At 49.5% G+C, this 15,945-nt stretch overlaps 1 protein-coding gene across 6 annotated transcripts in view; it reads right to left on the reverse strand.

The window, feature by feature from the left end:
- Grk4 (G protein-coupled receptor kinase 4) overlaps window positions 1–15,902 on the reverse strand; it is a 56,802-nt gene extending 40,900 nt beyond the window's left edge. For 3 of the 6 annotated variants that reach the window (XM_063230383.1, XM_063230381.1, XM_003461875.5), the window contains exons 1-2: window positions 15,416–15,902; window positions 6,237–6,332 (exon numbers count right to left, since the gene is read on the reverse strand). In XM_063230383.1, the coding sequence (XP_063086453.1) occupies window positions 6,237–6,332; window positions 15,416–15,467 (148 nt within the window). In that variant the 5' untranslated portion in view covers window positions 15,468–15,902. The remainder of the gene's footprint in view (window positions 1–6,236; window positions 6,333–15,415) is intronic. The other 3 variants (XM_063230382.1, XM_063230388.1, XM_063230386.1) reach the window with 3 other exon arrangements.
- Window positions 15,903–15,945: the final 43 nt, after the last annotated feature.

Here is a 15,945-nt window from a genome sequence, read left to right on the forward strand (position 1 = left end):
TGCATGAAGACAGGTGCAGTGGGGCATGCCGGTAAGCACAGCTACTCAGAAGGCCGAGACAGGAGGATCTCAAATTCAAAGAAGCCTAGGCAACATAGTGACATCCAGACTCAAGAAAACAAATTTGAGTATTTGTAGAAGAACAGAGGGATTTTGAGACCTCAGTGCTGAATGAAATAGATCAGACATAGAGGGCTAAAAATTACATGGCTTCTCTTCCACAGAAACCCAAAATACAAATAATTTAAGGAGAGACAGTGGGAGTCAGGGAGGTGGATTTTGTGGTAATGGGAGGGAGACCTGGGGAAGAGGGAAAAGAACGGAGTGGGAAGAAGGAGGAGGAGAATAACCAAGATGCAACATGGATAGCAGGAATCCACCAGGTGCTGTGGATGGCAAACACGCACTAAAAACTTTAATGATAAAGTGCACAAGAAGTGAGCAAGGCAAAACAAATTCCTCAGGTGAGGGATTCACTCCTGCCAGGCAAATCTGGGCATCTGAACAGTCCTAACCTCCTTTCCTCCAGCACTGGGGATTCACCCTGCCTGGGCTATGAAGCGGCCTCCCCAGTCCTTCTTGTTTTGTTTGGAGATTAGGTCTCACTGAGTTGACCAGGCTGGCCTTGAAGTTGCCACTGTCCTGTCTTGGCCTGCTGGCAGGTGGGATTACAGGCCTGCACACACGCCCTGCCGGCCGGCCTGTTTTAGATCTCTGAGCCTCTGCAGAGAAGTCCAGGCAAGGGTGGAAAAGTGACTGCCACTGCACAACTGCTTGCTTCCACAAACCTCACAACTGTCCTGCAAAAATTCTATACCCTACTTTGACCAAGTTGGCTATTCCATTTTATTTTATGGGTATGCAATGGGTACCCTTTAAAAAATAAGAGACACAAAGCCAGCCAGCGGGTTATGTATTTGAAAGTGACAGTTGGTAACACTTTCCTCCCAGCCAAAGGAATCAGGCTAGAACAGAGACTTCGTGCAGGCCTGCATTCCTCGACTGCCAGAGGCCCGTGGAAGTGACAGACAATAAAGCAAAACCAAAACAGTGACAGAGAGAAGGAAAACCACAAACGAAGAGTAAGGCACCCTCAGGAGTCGGAACTTTGTGGCCCACTTGGAAGAGGGGACGCAGACTGACTGGCTCTCAGGGCCTGGCCCAGAGCACTGCAGACCACAGGCCTGGCCCAGAGCACTGACGCACAGCCCTGAATGCAGCCTCGGTCCTGGTGGCAGGGGAAACCCCTTTCAGCATCCTTCACAGCTGCGCACGTGATTTTGCTGCAAGCCACTGCTCCCCTCCCCTAGAACAAGGTGGCTTAGGGGACAGGAGAGAAAGGGTGACTTAGAGCTAGCTTTATCTCTCCTTGTTTGGGTGTTCAGGGATCTACTGAAGGGCGGGGAAGGAAGACAAGGGGCCCGCAGACAAGGACCTGAGTGTGAACCTGGCCTCCTGGGTTGGCACCTGCGAATCCCTTCTGATAGATTCGCTACTTCTGACAGAGGCACCTCTTTTCTGTCTGTTTACCTGAGCTGAGGAGAGAAGGATGGCAGTTTATACCCTCAGTGGGATAAGTTTGGAGGAGCAATTTATCTCTAAAAGAAAAAAAATCCTAGCCTGTTGGGGTGCGTGCTTGCAATCTCATCACTATGAGGCTGAAGCAGGAGAATGTTTAGGTCTGAGCCAGCCTGCACAACTTAAGGGACCCTGTTCCAAAGGAAAAAGAAAAAAAAATCCAATTTTTAACCTCTCATTTAAAATTTCACTTCTCCATGCATTAGATTCCACATATCGTACATATCACAGAAATATGTCACAAAATGTGTCTCCAAAGCATGCACAGAGGCCCCAATCCTGCAGGGCCACAGCAGCTAGCAATGGGCTCCTGACCCCCAGAGGGACTCAGTGTGCAGGCACTGAGAGAGGGCGTGATGTGCAGAGGGGAGGAGGGCGGCTACAGCAGCCCACAGGCCACTTGGTCAGGACAAAAGGCACAGCAGCGAATCAACTGGTTAGGGAACCAGCTGGTAAGAGCCGGGTTCTGAGACAAGAAAGCCGCGCTTATTGTAGGCTGCAGGCTCTCACATTCTCTCTCTCCCTCTCTGCCTCTGCCTCTGTCTTTCTGCCTTTCTACTTCTCACACAGAGAGAACACTAAGTCAGGGTTGATTCTGGGTTGCTTGTTTGTTTTTCTGAGACAGGGTCTTGCTATGTAGTGGAGGCTGGCCTCAAACTCGTGGTGACCCTCCTGCCTCAACTTCCTGACTGCTGGGATTCCAGGAGTGCACCACCACACCCGGCTTATCTCAGTGTTTTACAGCGTGAATATCTGTTCAAGGTCTATTGTACAATTTCAAAACTAAAGGATGAAAATTAGGAAAACCAAGGGGCCAGGGACTTAGCTCAGCAGCAGAAGCCTGGCAAGCATAAGGTCCTGAGTTCCATCCCCGGCACCTAAATAAATAAATAAACCAGAAAGTTCCAAACTATGTTTTCTATCACAGTAAATCAAATGCTATGTGAACTAATAAAGGAGATAAAGATGCGTATGCAAAGTGCAGACTATTTCAGTGGAAATGTTCTGTTCAATGGAAGTTCGGTCTGTATACCTTCACCCATTCACTCATTCATTTAACAGAAGCTTGAGTAAGTAGTGTCCTAGTGACATAGAAAGAAAACCAGGAATTTGAACTTGTAGCCAGCTCCAGTGTCTCCATGGCCTCTATTATGTGCCCCTACCTGGAAATGTCCCAGCTCTCGTTCTCCTGCCGCCGGCTCTCCAGCTTCAAACCGATTCATCTCACAACTCCTGAGTCCACCTGTCCGCTCCGTGGAGCTAAACCGAGGCAAGGCCTCCCAGACCTGCCTGGAGCCATCTGCCTTCGCTCTGGCACTCCCCCAGGAGGACCACCTCTATGCCCAGCTGCATATGACATCAAAATGCCCCCTGCACCCGGATGCCCTTGACGCCTGCCTCTGGCCCCCGTGCAAATGCACAGCTTTCGAGGTCCGCAGCCTGCTCTGCGAACGTGCGAGCGCAGGAGCCTCCTCACGCCAGCCTATGGTTCAGCTGCACGGAGGCCACTGGACTCTGCTCCCTAAGGTTCCCTAGAGTCACTCTGCAGTCTCCATTCTGTCCCTACCATCCCAAACCACTGCCTTTGCCTGGACGATGGCAAGTCTCCTCCATAGTTCTCCCATGTCCACAGGTCTTGTGGCTCCCTTCTTTAGATTTTACTAACATATAAATCTGGTCACATGATTCCTCTCCTAAAAACCTGGCAACATGGACTCCTTATCATTCCGATGAGACACAGCCCACCCCAGGCTTGCAGACCTGCCAGCACCTTCCTTCCCTCTCACTAGAGTCACCTCTGCCTGCATCTCTGCCCCAGAAACATTGGTCTTACCAGAGTCCCTGGACGCTGTTGCACCCCTTTCCATCATGGGCCCTTGCCCTTGGTAACCTGCCGGCTGGGAATCCGCCTTCCCTCCTCCTATCCTACACCCCTCACCCACGTCCTACCACAGGAAGCCTTCCCTGATTGCCCTGCCTCACCCCAGCAGGTTCAGTTCCTCTCACATGGCAGTCCACGCTTTTCTTCAAAACACATATTTGCAAATATGATTATTTTTATCATTATTTATTTTATATTTACCTTTGCCAAAGGACTATACACTCCATGGGGGCAGAGATTGCGACTGTTTCTCGCTGCTGTACTGCTGATAGCATACCCACTGCACATGGAGGAAGACAAACACAATACTAACACACCAGGTATAGAGTCTCTATGATGAATGTGATCACTATGTATATCTAAACTGTACCAATAGAATCTGATTATTAAATACTAACAAGCTAATAATTAATGGGACCTTCAGGGTTCAGTTACTTCATTCTATGTGCTAAAAAACTACCCCCAAAGAATTAGAAGTACACTGATGTAATTTAAATGTAAATGTATCTAAAAGTGTAATTCCGTGACTCTACTAATATACAGTGGCACCACAGTTCACGAACTCAGTTCTCTCCTTGATTCTGGCCGCAAACTGAACTGGATGAGGACTGAATCCCTTTTTCCCATAAGGTCAACATTGACCCTAACCTCTGAATTTGACTCAGTTCATGTCCAGCACAGTCTGTGACCAGAATCGTGGAAAATACCAAGCTCATGAGCTGAAGTACCACTGTATTTGATAGAATAATAGTCCCAAAGAAATGTTCACAGTATCTTAATTACCATGCAAACGTCAAATACTGGTCTCTCTACGCTATAGTCACAAGAAGGTACAGTTAACACTGTGGATCAAACACCAGTCCGTCAGAAGATGTACACATGGCCTGGAAGCCATGACAAGGTGTCCAGCATCATTACTCAGCAGAGAAGCAAGTCATACTCCACAAGATAGCTGTAATGACACTGAGTGCTGTGGGGCAGGGAGGGTGGGACCGTCATCTACCGCAGGAAGGACAGAAAAGGCAGAAACTACTTGGAAAAGGCTGGCAGCTCCTTGCCAAGCTACAGACAGAACTGAACAGTACACCCCTAATTCCTGGGTGCTAGAAGTGTTACCTAGGTGAGCGCGAGATGTTGACACAGGAAAATTCTCCTGGGTTATTTGACTGACCCCTAACTGCATTTGCATGGATATTTGCAAGTCTAAAAGTAAATGGTCACCTTTACAGTCAGCAGACCCTTTCTTTTTGTGTGTGGTACCGGGGATTAAACCCAGGGCCTTCATATCAAGCTACACTCCCACCCTTTCATTTTTTATTTTAGACCGGTTGTTTGAATTGTTAAGTGGCCTAGGCTGGGTTTGAACTTTTAGTCTTCCTGCCTCAGTCTCCTAGGGTGCAGGGACTACAGGCATCCACCACTATGCCCAGCTTGTTTTTTGTTATTTTGAGACAGGATCTTGCTATGCTGCCCAGACTAGCCTCACACCCCTAGGCTCCAGCTACCCTCCTGCCTCAGCCTCCCAAGTAGCCAGACCAAATCTTTTAATGACCAAATCGCAACCCACATCCACTGATTTATTGCAAACTGCCAACACTAATAAACCTGAGGTTTCAGTTTAGAGAAAACAATTCATGCATCCTGTGACATCATCATGCAGAGGGCTCTGCATGCTTGCTATGGCACACATGCCATACGTTTGCTGGAGACTATAGACAGAACTGTGCCAGGCTCCGATGATTTTCAGCAAGCTGCCAAGACAAGTCCATGGTGAAGGAACGGCCACTTCAGCAACGAGACAGGCTGTGCTATGCGGCACGGCATCCCTCAGTTCAGGTCTGGTGCTGAAGGAGAGAATAAGCCCTGACCGATGTTCACCACATGGATGCAACTGAACACATGATGTCACATGTAAAAGCCAGCACAGAAGACTGCCTAGGTTACGCCCCTCATGTGCACAGAGCATCAAGAGCAAGCCACTGAGCAGGCAGGAAGCAGGTTACAGCCACTCAGGCTGGCACTAGAAGAGGAGCAGAGGACACCAATGAGCGCAGGGTTCTCTTTGGGGTGATAAGAGATGTCACAAAATTGCAGTGACGGCCTCACGTCTTCACGAGCATGTAAAGGTGACTGGACTGGACACCTTGTTCTATTTGCTGTGCTGGGGACTGAACCCAGGCCCGGCACACGGTGGGTACTCTACCAGCTGCCCGTGTCTCTGGCCTGGAACCACACATGACGAGTGGGTGGATTACAGTATGTGACAAGTGAGTTATGCCTCAAATAAGCTGCTGCTTTTAAAACTCACAGGGTTAAAACAATAGGTTTATGGAAAACAAAACTTAACTCCCCCTTTAAACCATCTGAACCTAATTTTGATCACTTGAGATGCTTAAATTTTCTTTAAAATGATTTTCTTTTCTTGGTATGGGGAATCAAATCAGGGCCCAGTGTTTGTCAGGCAGGTGCTGTGCTCTAAACCCTCAGCACTAAATGGAACTATTACAGAACTAAAGAAAATCTGAATTGGCTTGTAAAACAATCTTGGAATAAAGATGCCCTTCCTAAACACAGGAGCCAAAAATAAATAAAATATTTGTCTGTGCAAAGAACTAAGATCTCCTTATGGAAATATACTGTGTGCCAAAGGTCACAAAGAAATACAAGGTAACTTCCCATCCAGAGTCACAGCCCTGTCTGACAGACTCTGTTCTTACTGGACTAACACTCTCACGAATTACCAGTAACTTTATTACTGTGCTGTCCGTCTACTCACCGATGAAATGCCTCAGCTCTCGGCACTGGCTGACAGAGGGCAGCTTCAGCATCTCCCTCCATTTTTTACTACGACCACTTTTTTTGCCAAATCCTCCTATATTTGGAAAAGAAAAGAGGCATTTTCCTGAGTTTCTGTGTTAAAATATGAAATGTCCTGACATGGTGCCTGCAGGAGAGAAGAGACACTCATTCACAGCCGGCACTCTCCAGGTAACCAGCGGTGGCCACTCATAGCTCAGTGTGGGCAGGATGAGTGCAAGCCAACCTCACGTCATTTGTCTCATCTGAAGGCCTGCTTTGAGGAGGACCAACTCCCAGTGGTGTAGCCAACTTGCCTGTCACTTAGAAACCATGGAGTCTGACCTGTAAGTAGTTCTGCTGAGGCTTAGCTACCGAATTGGTGAGCCACATCTTCATGACATATTGTACAGAGCTGCTAGACAAATGTTTGTGCTTTTCCTTTAACACATATTTACCAGTCACCTGCTATGTACCAGAAACATCCGAGGCACTGGAAAAATTACGGTAAAACTGCAAAGCCTGGAGTGCAGCTCAGGGCACAGCACTTGCCCAGCAAGCATAATGCCTTGAACTCTACCTCCAAAACTGAAAGAAGACCCTGCCCTACATTCGAAGTGAGAAACAGACCCACAATCAAGGACAAATTCTCAGAAAAGTATTAGCCCACTCAGTGCTATTCACGTGCAGCCTTACACAGGAGATTAAGACTCGGCAACACCAGAGGGGTGTGGGTGTTGCAGATGCAGTGCAGCACAGCTCCCGGAGTCCCACGTGGGCGGCGGGGGGGGGGGGTGCGCACACACCGGAGAGACTCCGGCCAGCTTTCAGCAGGATGGCCGGGCCGATGCCAGTCTGCGGGGCAGGGTCTCAGCGCAGCGTCAGGGAGACAACCACACTGCCAGAACTGTCAGGGTCACATCTCACAGAGGACCTGCCTGTGGCAGCCGTGTTGCCACTGCAGGCCCTTCCATGGCTCAGACGAAGGGGAGTTCAGAGCTTGTGTCAAAGGCTGTGTGGTGTCAAAGGGCTGTGTGGTGAGGACCTCACTGGCACTGAGTTTGGAAGGGGCAAGAGCCCAACCAGCCACATACGACTCTGTGACCTCCTCCTCCTCAGGCTGCGGTGGTACCTCTGCAGGCCTCCGTCAGGTCATGTTGGTTCCCTGTGGCTGATGGTGCCACATCCCGAGCACCTGCCAGGGGCCACTGCAGGAGGGAAACTTCACGTTCTCAAGGTCCTCGTTTCAATAGTAAGCCACTTGAAGGATGACAGGACAGCCCTAGCTGGCATAGTGGTGCGTGCCCAGAATCCTAATCCTCAGCAAGGTGAGGCAGGAGGGTCACTAAGAGCTTGCAGCCAGCTTGGGCTACATGGTGAATTCAAGGCTAGTCTGACAGAGTGGGACCCTGTCTCAGAAAGAAAGGAAGAAGGCAGGCAGGAAGGGAGAAAGAAGGAAGGAAGGAAGGAAGGAAGGAAGGAAGGAAGGAAGGAAGGAAGGAGGAAGGAATGTGAATGTAGCAAAGTGACAGAGCACCCAGAGTTCAACTCTCAGCGCTAGGGTGGAAAAAGCCAGCGAAGAGTACTCTCCCTAGCCTAACCCAGATGGCTCCGTAAGAAGGGAACGCCATTTCAGTAGGGTAAAAACCTCCCGGACTGTGTGTGGTGGCTCATGACTGTAATCCCAGCTCCAGGTGGCTGAGGCAGGAGGATCACCCTGACTCCATCCAGGAACCCTGGCTATCTGGGTGGCTCAGTGACAGCTGCGGTCCTTACAGGGGTGTGAGGCTCCCTGCCACTGCTCCTGCCCACTGCCCTCCACCTGGCCTCTGTGCAGTCCTCCTTGACACAGTGCATGTGCCAAGCAGGCACCTGTGTGGGGCCTTGGCACCACTCTGCCTTCTGTCTGCAGTGCTGCCTTCTGCAGGGCCCCTTTGTCACTTCTTTCAGCTTCTGGCCAGGCCTTCTCTGACCTTCATGTTCCCCCACAGCACTGAGCTGCTCCATTACATGCTCCGTTTTGACTCCATTGTGTTGCAGGTCTTCCCTACAAAGTGGGGTCTGACGAAGGCAGGGCACTGTGCTTTGCTCCTTGCAGCTCCCGAGGTCTAGCACAAGTGACACTCAGTGACAGTCTGTGCTCAAGGCCCTGGCCTTACATATCCGCACGACCTGGTGCAGGTGACCCCACTTTCGTTTTGCTTTTTTGTGGGTTTTTTTGGTAAAATGATTTTTTTCATATCACCTTTTCTTTTTTTAAATTCCTTTTTTAAAATTAGTATGTATTTGTCATACATAATGGTCATTTCATCATAGGGGATTTACACCTGTACATAATATAGCTTTTCTTTTTGGCACCGGGGATTGAACTCACAACCTTGAGCATGCCAGGCAGGTGCTTATGCCACTGAGCTAAATCACTGGCTCTTAATTCTTTTTTTATCCCATCCATGTGATGCTTTATCTTTTTTAATATTTTTTATTATTTCAGCCTTTTTTGAGACAAGGTCTTGCTATGCAGCTCAGGCTGTCCTTGAACTCAGTATGTAGCTCAGGCTGTTGGACTTGTAGTGATCTTCCTACCTAAGCCTCCCAAGTGCAGGGATCACAGGCGTGCAGCACACACCCGGCCATAAGTGATGTCTGAGCTGGTTAGACAGTCAAATGGGTTTCATCTGGGCAGGTTCAATATGACATAGCACACACTGATCGTTTCTGCCCCATGTCAACCCCTGTCCCCCACTGCCAAGTTTCATATTTTGAGGGGCTCTCTCTTCTGATCACATCCATCCCCCTATGCCTACTCCCTTTCCCTTGCCCAATGATATCTCTCTCTCATCATCCTTGTTAGATCTCCTATCAGACAGAACTTCGGCACTTGTCACCTCCCTTTCCCCCTTTTCTCCTCTCCCTTCCTCTCTTTCTTCCTTCCCTCCCAAGGTCCTGAGGACTGAACCCAGGGCCTCTTCACTGAGCTCCAGCCGCGCCACTTCTTATGAGTCAGGGTCCCCCTAACTCCTCAGGCTACATCACAGGTGTGCGCCACCAAGCCCAGCATTACTCCACTGTCCCGTCTTACACTGCCCCAGGGAATGCTCAAGGAGCCCTGCGATGCAGGTCCCAGGGCCTGCTGCACTGGCACAGACACCACCTGCTCAGCAGCTGCAGCACCCGTTGGCCTGAGAGAGTGACACTGACTTCCAAAGGACACACAAACAAGGCTCAGGGCTCCAGGGTGAACCCTCAGGCAGCTCACCTCTGCGGGAACTGAGACCTATTGATCCCTGGAGGAGAGCAGCCAAGGCCACAGCTGCTGAAGGGAGCCAGAAAGCGCCTCTCAGCTCAGCTTCCGCTCAGCAGGTGCAGAGGGCTGGCCAAACACGTTGTGCTCCGCCCCTGGGCTCCCCTGAGTTTGGAGTTATGGAGCTGAGCTCAGCACTTGCAAGCTGACTTAATAGCAACAATCAAAACACTGCGTTCAAAATAAAGTAAAAACGGGCCTGGGGATTTAGCTCAGCGGCATAGGCACCTGTTTGGCAAGTGTGAGGTCATGAGTTCAATCCTGGGTACCAAAATAATAAAATAAAAATATAAAGTAAAAAAGCCCCAATCTCAGCACTCAGGAGGCTTAGGTGGGGGGCCTGAGTCTCAGGCCAGCCTAGCTACTCATGGTTCAAGGTCAAGTATACTAGCAAGACCCTGCCTCAAAAAGCAAGTACTGTACAGAAAATAAGAGCTCTAGCCTTTCTAAGGATGGGCCAACTGGCATCTGAATAAACCTGCTCTGCCCCTGCCTCCAGCTGCTGCTGGCTTCACATGAAACCGACACTTCCAGCACTTCGGTTATCACCACTGCCAGGACTGCAGACTGCATTTTCTCCCTTCAGTTTTCAGTCAGCACCCCGGCGATGGATGCCAGTGACACAGAGGGGGCACAGAGCGGCCCACAGCAGTCGTCACAACTCCTAAGCGCCAAGAACAAGGTGCCCAAGGCTCCTGCAAAAGACTTGGGAATTGTGGCTTGAGCCGGGAGGGAGGGCCAGAAGCTTGAACAGAGGGAACATCCATATCCAGCTGCAGAGGGACCTGAGGAAGAGCAGGCTGGGCCGCGGCCATGATGCCCCAAATGGTGGGCACCTGACCTGCAATGGAGGTCCCCGGCCAGATTGTCAACATGAGTCCCAGGTGGCCAAACCTGCTTTAGAAAATGGTTCCTACAGCACTAAGGATGATAGAGAGAAATTCCTGCCCTGAGTCCAAGAGGGGAGCTGGCTGTAGTGGCACCTGTCTGCTACTCTAGCACTCAGGAGGCTGAGGCAGGAGGATCATCGCAAGAAAGACAGAGGTCAGACCAGGCAAATTAGCCAGATCCTACCCCCCCAAAAAAGCCAAAACACAGAGACATACATGACAGACAGCAGGGATATCGGATGAAGATAAAGAAATACACATGAGAAATAACGGAGCAGAAGGATAAATGGGGCTGAGGAACACAGAATCTTATGCATCTTAAGAATGAGAATAGATTGAATTCAAAAGACCAGGCTCAAGACCAATCAAATTACAAGCTGACATTACAGTGCCAGCTCCTCATCATGACTCTGGGACACGACAGGAAAACCTACAACCACAGCAACCATGGCTAAGTGCCAAACACCATGACACACAGCCCCAAGGAATCTGTTCCCTAAAAGTTAGGTCACAGCCTAGGAGCAGCAGGGACAGTACCTGTAAGTGCTGTCTGGACCAAGCAAAGCCTCACGAACATCAGCTATCTATGCTCACTCTAATGTCTCTAATGTTTTGGCTCTGTGGCCAAAAGGGACATGCTTTATTTTCTCCCTGTCCCTCTAATCTTTTAGTTTTCAGTGTATATTTTACCTTTTCCTTCTTGAATTCAACAAAAGTAACAAATCAACTCCGGAATCTCCAACTTTCACTAAGTACCAAGTACATGGCTGGCACTGAAAGAGATGAAAAATAAAGATGAGAACAGTGTCCTGTCCTTAAGCAGCTTTCAGCTTAGCTAGAGAAAGAGCCACGGCTACGCTGGGTGACAACTCCAACGTCCAGATTCCCAGCAGGTAGAGAGCAGTCTGAGCTGGAAGAACTAGAGAGCGCTACAGAGAAGAGGATGAAGAGGATGAAGGCAAACTGGGGACAAACTAGTGAAGAAAGACACGGGCCTGCTGTGCCTGCCACACGGTGGATAGGCTGTGCCCATAGGATAAGAGTAAGAGAATGTGTCCTAGAAACACAGAAGTTACTCATTTACAAAGGAAACAAGCGGTAAAGAGGCTCTGGAGGGTGGGAACAAATGAAGAGTTGGCTGGTAGAGCTCTGGAATCAAGGCGTTGAGATTAGAGCACTCTCCTGCCCAGCCTAGAGGTCTGAGACCACAGAGTCTCTCCAGCCACAGGCTAGGCTGCCTGTCCCCACCTTGGCACTTTCTGCTGTGCTCTTATTCCCCTCTCCCAGCCAGCGGAGCCCAGGCTTAACTCAGGAGAGTGCAGCCACATCCTCCTGCTGCCAGGCAGCCTCTCCCTTCTACCTGCCCACCATGCGTACCCATGGCCTTGTCAGCCCAGTCTTGGCTCTCCCTGCCGAGGGTGCCAGGAAGGGCAGGAGCCGAGCCAGCCAGCCAAGCAATGCCATGCCCTGTCTGCCAGGCTGTGAGTCTTGAAAGGAGTGAGGCATGGTCAGGAAAAAACCCAGGCAGGAACCTGCTACCACAGCCTCTACGGCTGAGACCAGGTCACTGGGCAGCAGTCCCACGCAACCCTGCTCAGTGCCAACAGCACCTGGCCATCTGTCGTCCTGTCCCTGCACTGGCTTCCATCTTGGCACTCCTCCTTTGCTAACACATCATGTGTCTACACATTTGTCTCAGGTCAGCCACCCTATAAGAACATGGTCTCCACAGGGCTCACTTCTACCATTCTTTATTTTGAGCCAGAGTCTCACTATGTAATCCAGGCTTGCCTCAAACTCATAATGATCTTCCTGCCTTAGCCTTCTAAGTGCTGGGATTACAAATTCTAATGTTCTGTAGCACAGTGAGGTATCTGTGCGTGACAACAATTAACTATATTTCATACTAGCCAGGAAAGGGTTTTGAATGTTCCCAACATAAAGAAATGCTAAATGTTTAAGATATGGCTATGTAAACCACCCTGATCTGATTATTGCACATTGTATAATCATATTGAAACACATTATACCCCACAAATAAGTGTATTTATTATGTGCCAATTTAGAGAAATAAGTAAAAATCTGAAAAAGAGAATGTGGTCTCTATAATGGCAGAAATTTCTGACCACGTTGTTTATTATTATCAGCACAGCACCTAGAACATTCCTAGCATACAACATGGACTCAAAAACATCTGCTGAGTAAATACACCACAGATGGGTCCTGTCTTTTCCAGCCTGGCTACTAGAGTTGCTTTGATTCTCTGAACCAACTCACATTTTTCCCATAAATTTACTATTTGCTTAAGTTAGTACTTTGTAGCCAAAAAAAATCCCAGGAAAAAGTCTCAGCAAAAAAACAGTGCTAATGATAACACAGTGCATTAGCTGTGCATTAGCAGTGCTGATGAAACTGCTGTAACACTGCAACCCAACTCAGAACAAAACTGCTACAAGTGTGCCTTAGTCTCCTCCCCACTTCTGAGTCTGCAACTTCAAGAGGGGTTACTTTGGCTTAGCTTCAGCCCAGCCAGTCAGCTGGCTCCAAGGCAGGAACAGGAAGGGTGCAGGAGAGAAAAGGGTACTCAACCCATGGCACCCAGGAAGCAGAGAGAAGGGAGGAGCCAGGGACAAGAATAATTCTTCCAGGTCACACCCCAGTGACCACCTCCACCAGGTCATATAGCCTAATAGCACCTTGGCTACCCAACTCGCTAATACACACAGGAATCTGGGGGACATTCTAGACCGAAACCAACTTCAGATACACAACATCGTATAATTCTCTCAGCACTGATGCTGTGAATTTTTCCAAGAGATTAAATAAGGTTAAGGTTTAATGAGAAGTCTGATACAAAGGAATTTAAGTGTATTTAAACAATTAAAGGTTGTAAATTGCTTAACAAATACACAATATGGAAAAAAATCCTAAATTTTTTTTTTTTTGAGATAGGATCTTGCTGTGTTGCTTTAGGTTGACCTTGAACTTACTGTATAGCCCAGACTGACCTTGAACTTAAGTGATTTTCCTGCATCAGCCTCCAGAGTGCTAGGATTACAGGCAGAAAACCCTAAATTAGAAAAAGGATTATTTTGCGATTTATTTTATTAATGAAATGTTTGCTTACTCTTCTTTAAAGCAAGCCTGGAAAAAAAAAACAAATAAAGCATGCCTGGCACAATCACAAACAACGCTGTGAAGGTAGCAGCATCTGCCAGTCTTCTTCAAAGGAGAAAGTTTCCAACAATCTTGTTTTTTTTTATTGGTACCGGGCATCAAATTCACAACTGCCTGCTTGCAAGGCAGGCACTTATGCCGCTGAGCTAAATCCCCAGCCCCTCCAGCAATCTTGTTTGAGACCAGGTTAGACTGCTTGGGCTACAACAAAATATGACACACTGAAAGAGAAACAGCAGAAACTTGTTTTTCCCAGTTCTGATGGCTGGGAAGTTGAAAATCACAACAGATTTGATGTCAATCAAGGAACGTCCTGATTTACATACAGTATCTTCTTGTGACCTTTGCTTGTTGGAAGAAGCCTGGTCATCTCTTGGGCTGTGTGTGTCTCTGGTACCAGGGATGGATTCTGGGCCTTTGCACTGAGCTACAATCCTAGCTCTTTTTTATTTTGAGACAGGGTCTTGCAAAATCATATATTGTCTAGGCTGAGCTTCAACTAGTGATCCTCTTGCCCCAGCCTCCCTGAGAGCTGAAACTACAAGTATGCCACCATGCATACATTTGAGGAGTTACTCTCAAGCAAACAAACAGTTATTAGCTTGGGCAAACAGTCCTAAACTACAACCAACATTCAGCATATGTCTATGTATTTCTAACATTTTATATTCAATTTTTAAAAGCAGTAACAAAACTGTACATAAAGACAGTACAAAAAATTTTTTTAATAAAAAAAGAACATTTATATCTACCTCATTAATCTCGGCAGCATTACAGTGAGGTTTCCCTGGTACAACAGTCCATTTGCATATCATACCCAGAAGTGAAGGTGGAGGGGAAAGAACACAGGCTGAGCCCTAACATCAATGGGACTTCACTTCCACCTACGACCCCTAGGGCAGAGTGTGGGATAAACAAACACCAGTGCTCTGCTGTGAGCTGAGGGCGAGGTGTTAACAGAGATTCAAGGCCTGGTTCTCTTTACAGTCTCAGTTTTTTGTATTTAAAAAAAAAAGGTGATTGCATAAACACAAGGAGACGGGAGGTCTTTGTTTTCAAATCCCACTGCTCTTGCAAGGGATGGAATCCAAATCCAGGGTCTGGGGCACACTAAACACACTCTCCACGGGGCTACACCTCCTGCCTTCTAAAAACAAATCATTCAATGCAATAAGGCACAGGAGAAAAGCAGAAGCCCAGAAACAGATTCAAATACATACGGACATTTACTTCAGGACAAAGGTCACAGCGGTGGGATGATGTGATGTTTTGTTTTGTTTTGTTTAATGGTTCTGGGGGATTGAACGTTGGGCCTTTGCACACTGAGCTATGTTCCCGGTCTTCAGGGAATAGCTAAACTGTCCAGGCTGGACTCGCGTTTACCATCTTCTTGCCTCAGCCTCACAGAGTGCTGGGATTATAAGCATGACTTCAGCATCGCAGGTTCTCCCGAGCCCTGCCTTCGGTTTGGTACGGAATTCTGGGCTCACTCACTCAGGGAATTCCTGAGCAACGTATGTGACTCCACGAGAGGCTTTCTAACTGATGTTAAAACTCTGAGGCTCAAGCATCTGGGGTTGGACGTCACCACTTCCCGGGCACCTCTGCCCGCGGGTCTTCACCCGAAGCCCGGAGACTGTGCTGCCCACTCCTCCCGACCCCGTGTTCACCAGCGGGTCCTCTCGCGGCTGACCTCTCGCAGACCACCCGCTGCCGAGGACCGGGTCAGCCCCGTGAGATCTGGGGCCCGCGGAAACCAAGGAACCGGGTCGGGCGCCACCGCCTACCCACCGAGCCGCGCTCTCAGCAGCAGCGCGTTGGCCGTAAGGTTCTGCAGCTCCATCAACCGCCGCCGCTGCCACCTCTTCCGCCGCCTCCGCCGCTTCCGCCGCTTCCGCCGGCGCCGGTGGACTCTGCGGGATCGAGGATGCGAGACAGGCTGGGCGGGAGAGGAGGCCACCGCCACAGCCGCAGCCGCAGCGCATCCCTCGGACGTCCCCGGACAGCGCCTCGGGGCAGAGGGCCTGCTGCCTCCGCCGACGACGTCGCCTCCCCTGCCAGACCTCGCCGCGGGCTCTAGCGGGGAGCGACCCAGCGACTCTGTCACCGCCGCCGCGCCGTCGCACTCGCTCCGGTCCGCCAGGTTGCCCTGGCCCGCGCGGACCCGAGCCTCAGCCACGCCCCACCACACAGGGGGCTTACCGGCAGGGGGCGCCGTCGCCGCCCGCTACCCGCGTGACAGCCGGCTCCCGGCTAACGGTTTCCCAGAAGAGGGCGCCGGAGCGCTCTCTTAGCGCGAGATGCCACAGCTCCCAGAAGGT

This window comes from Cavia porcellus, unplaced genomic scaffold (genome assembly GCF_034190915.1).
Source record: "Cavia porcellus strain 051 isolate PalLab524CR breed Dunkin Hartley unplaced genomic scaffold, mCavPor4.1 scaffold_18, whole genome shotgun sequence".
In the NCBI taxonomy this organism is placed as follows: Eukaryota; Metazoa; Chordata; class Mammalia; order Rodentia; family Caviidae; genus Cavia; species Cavia porcellus.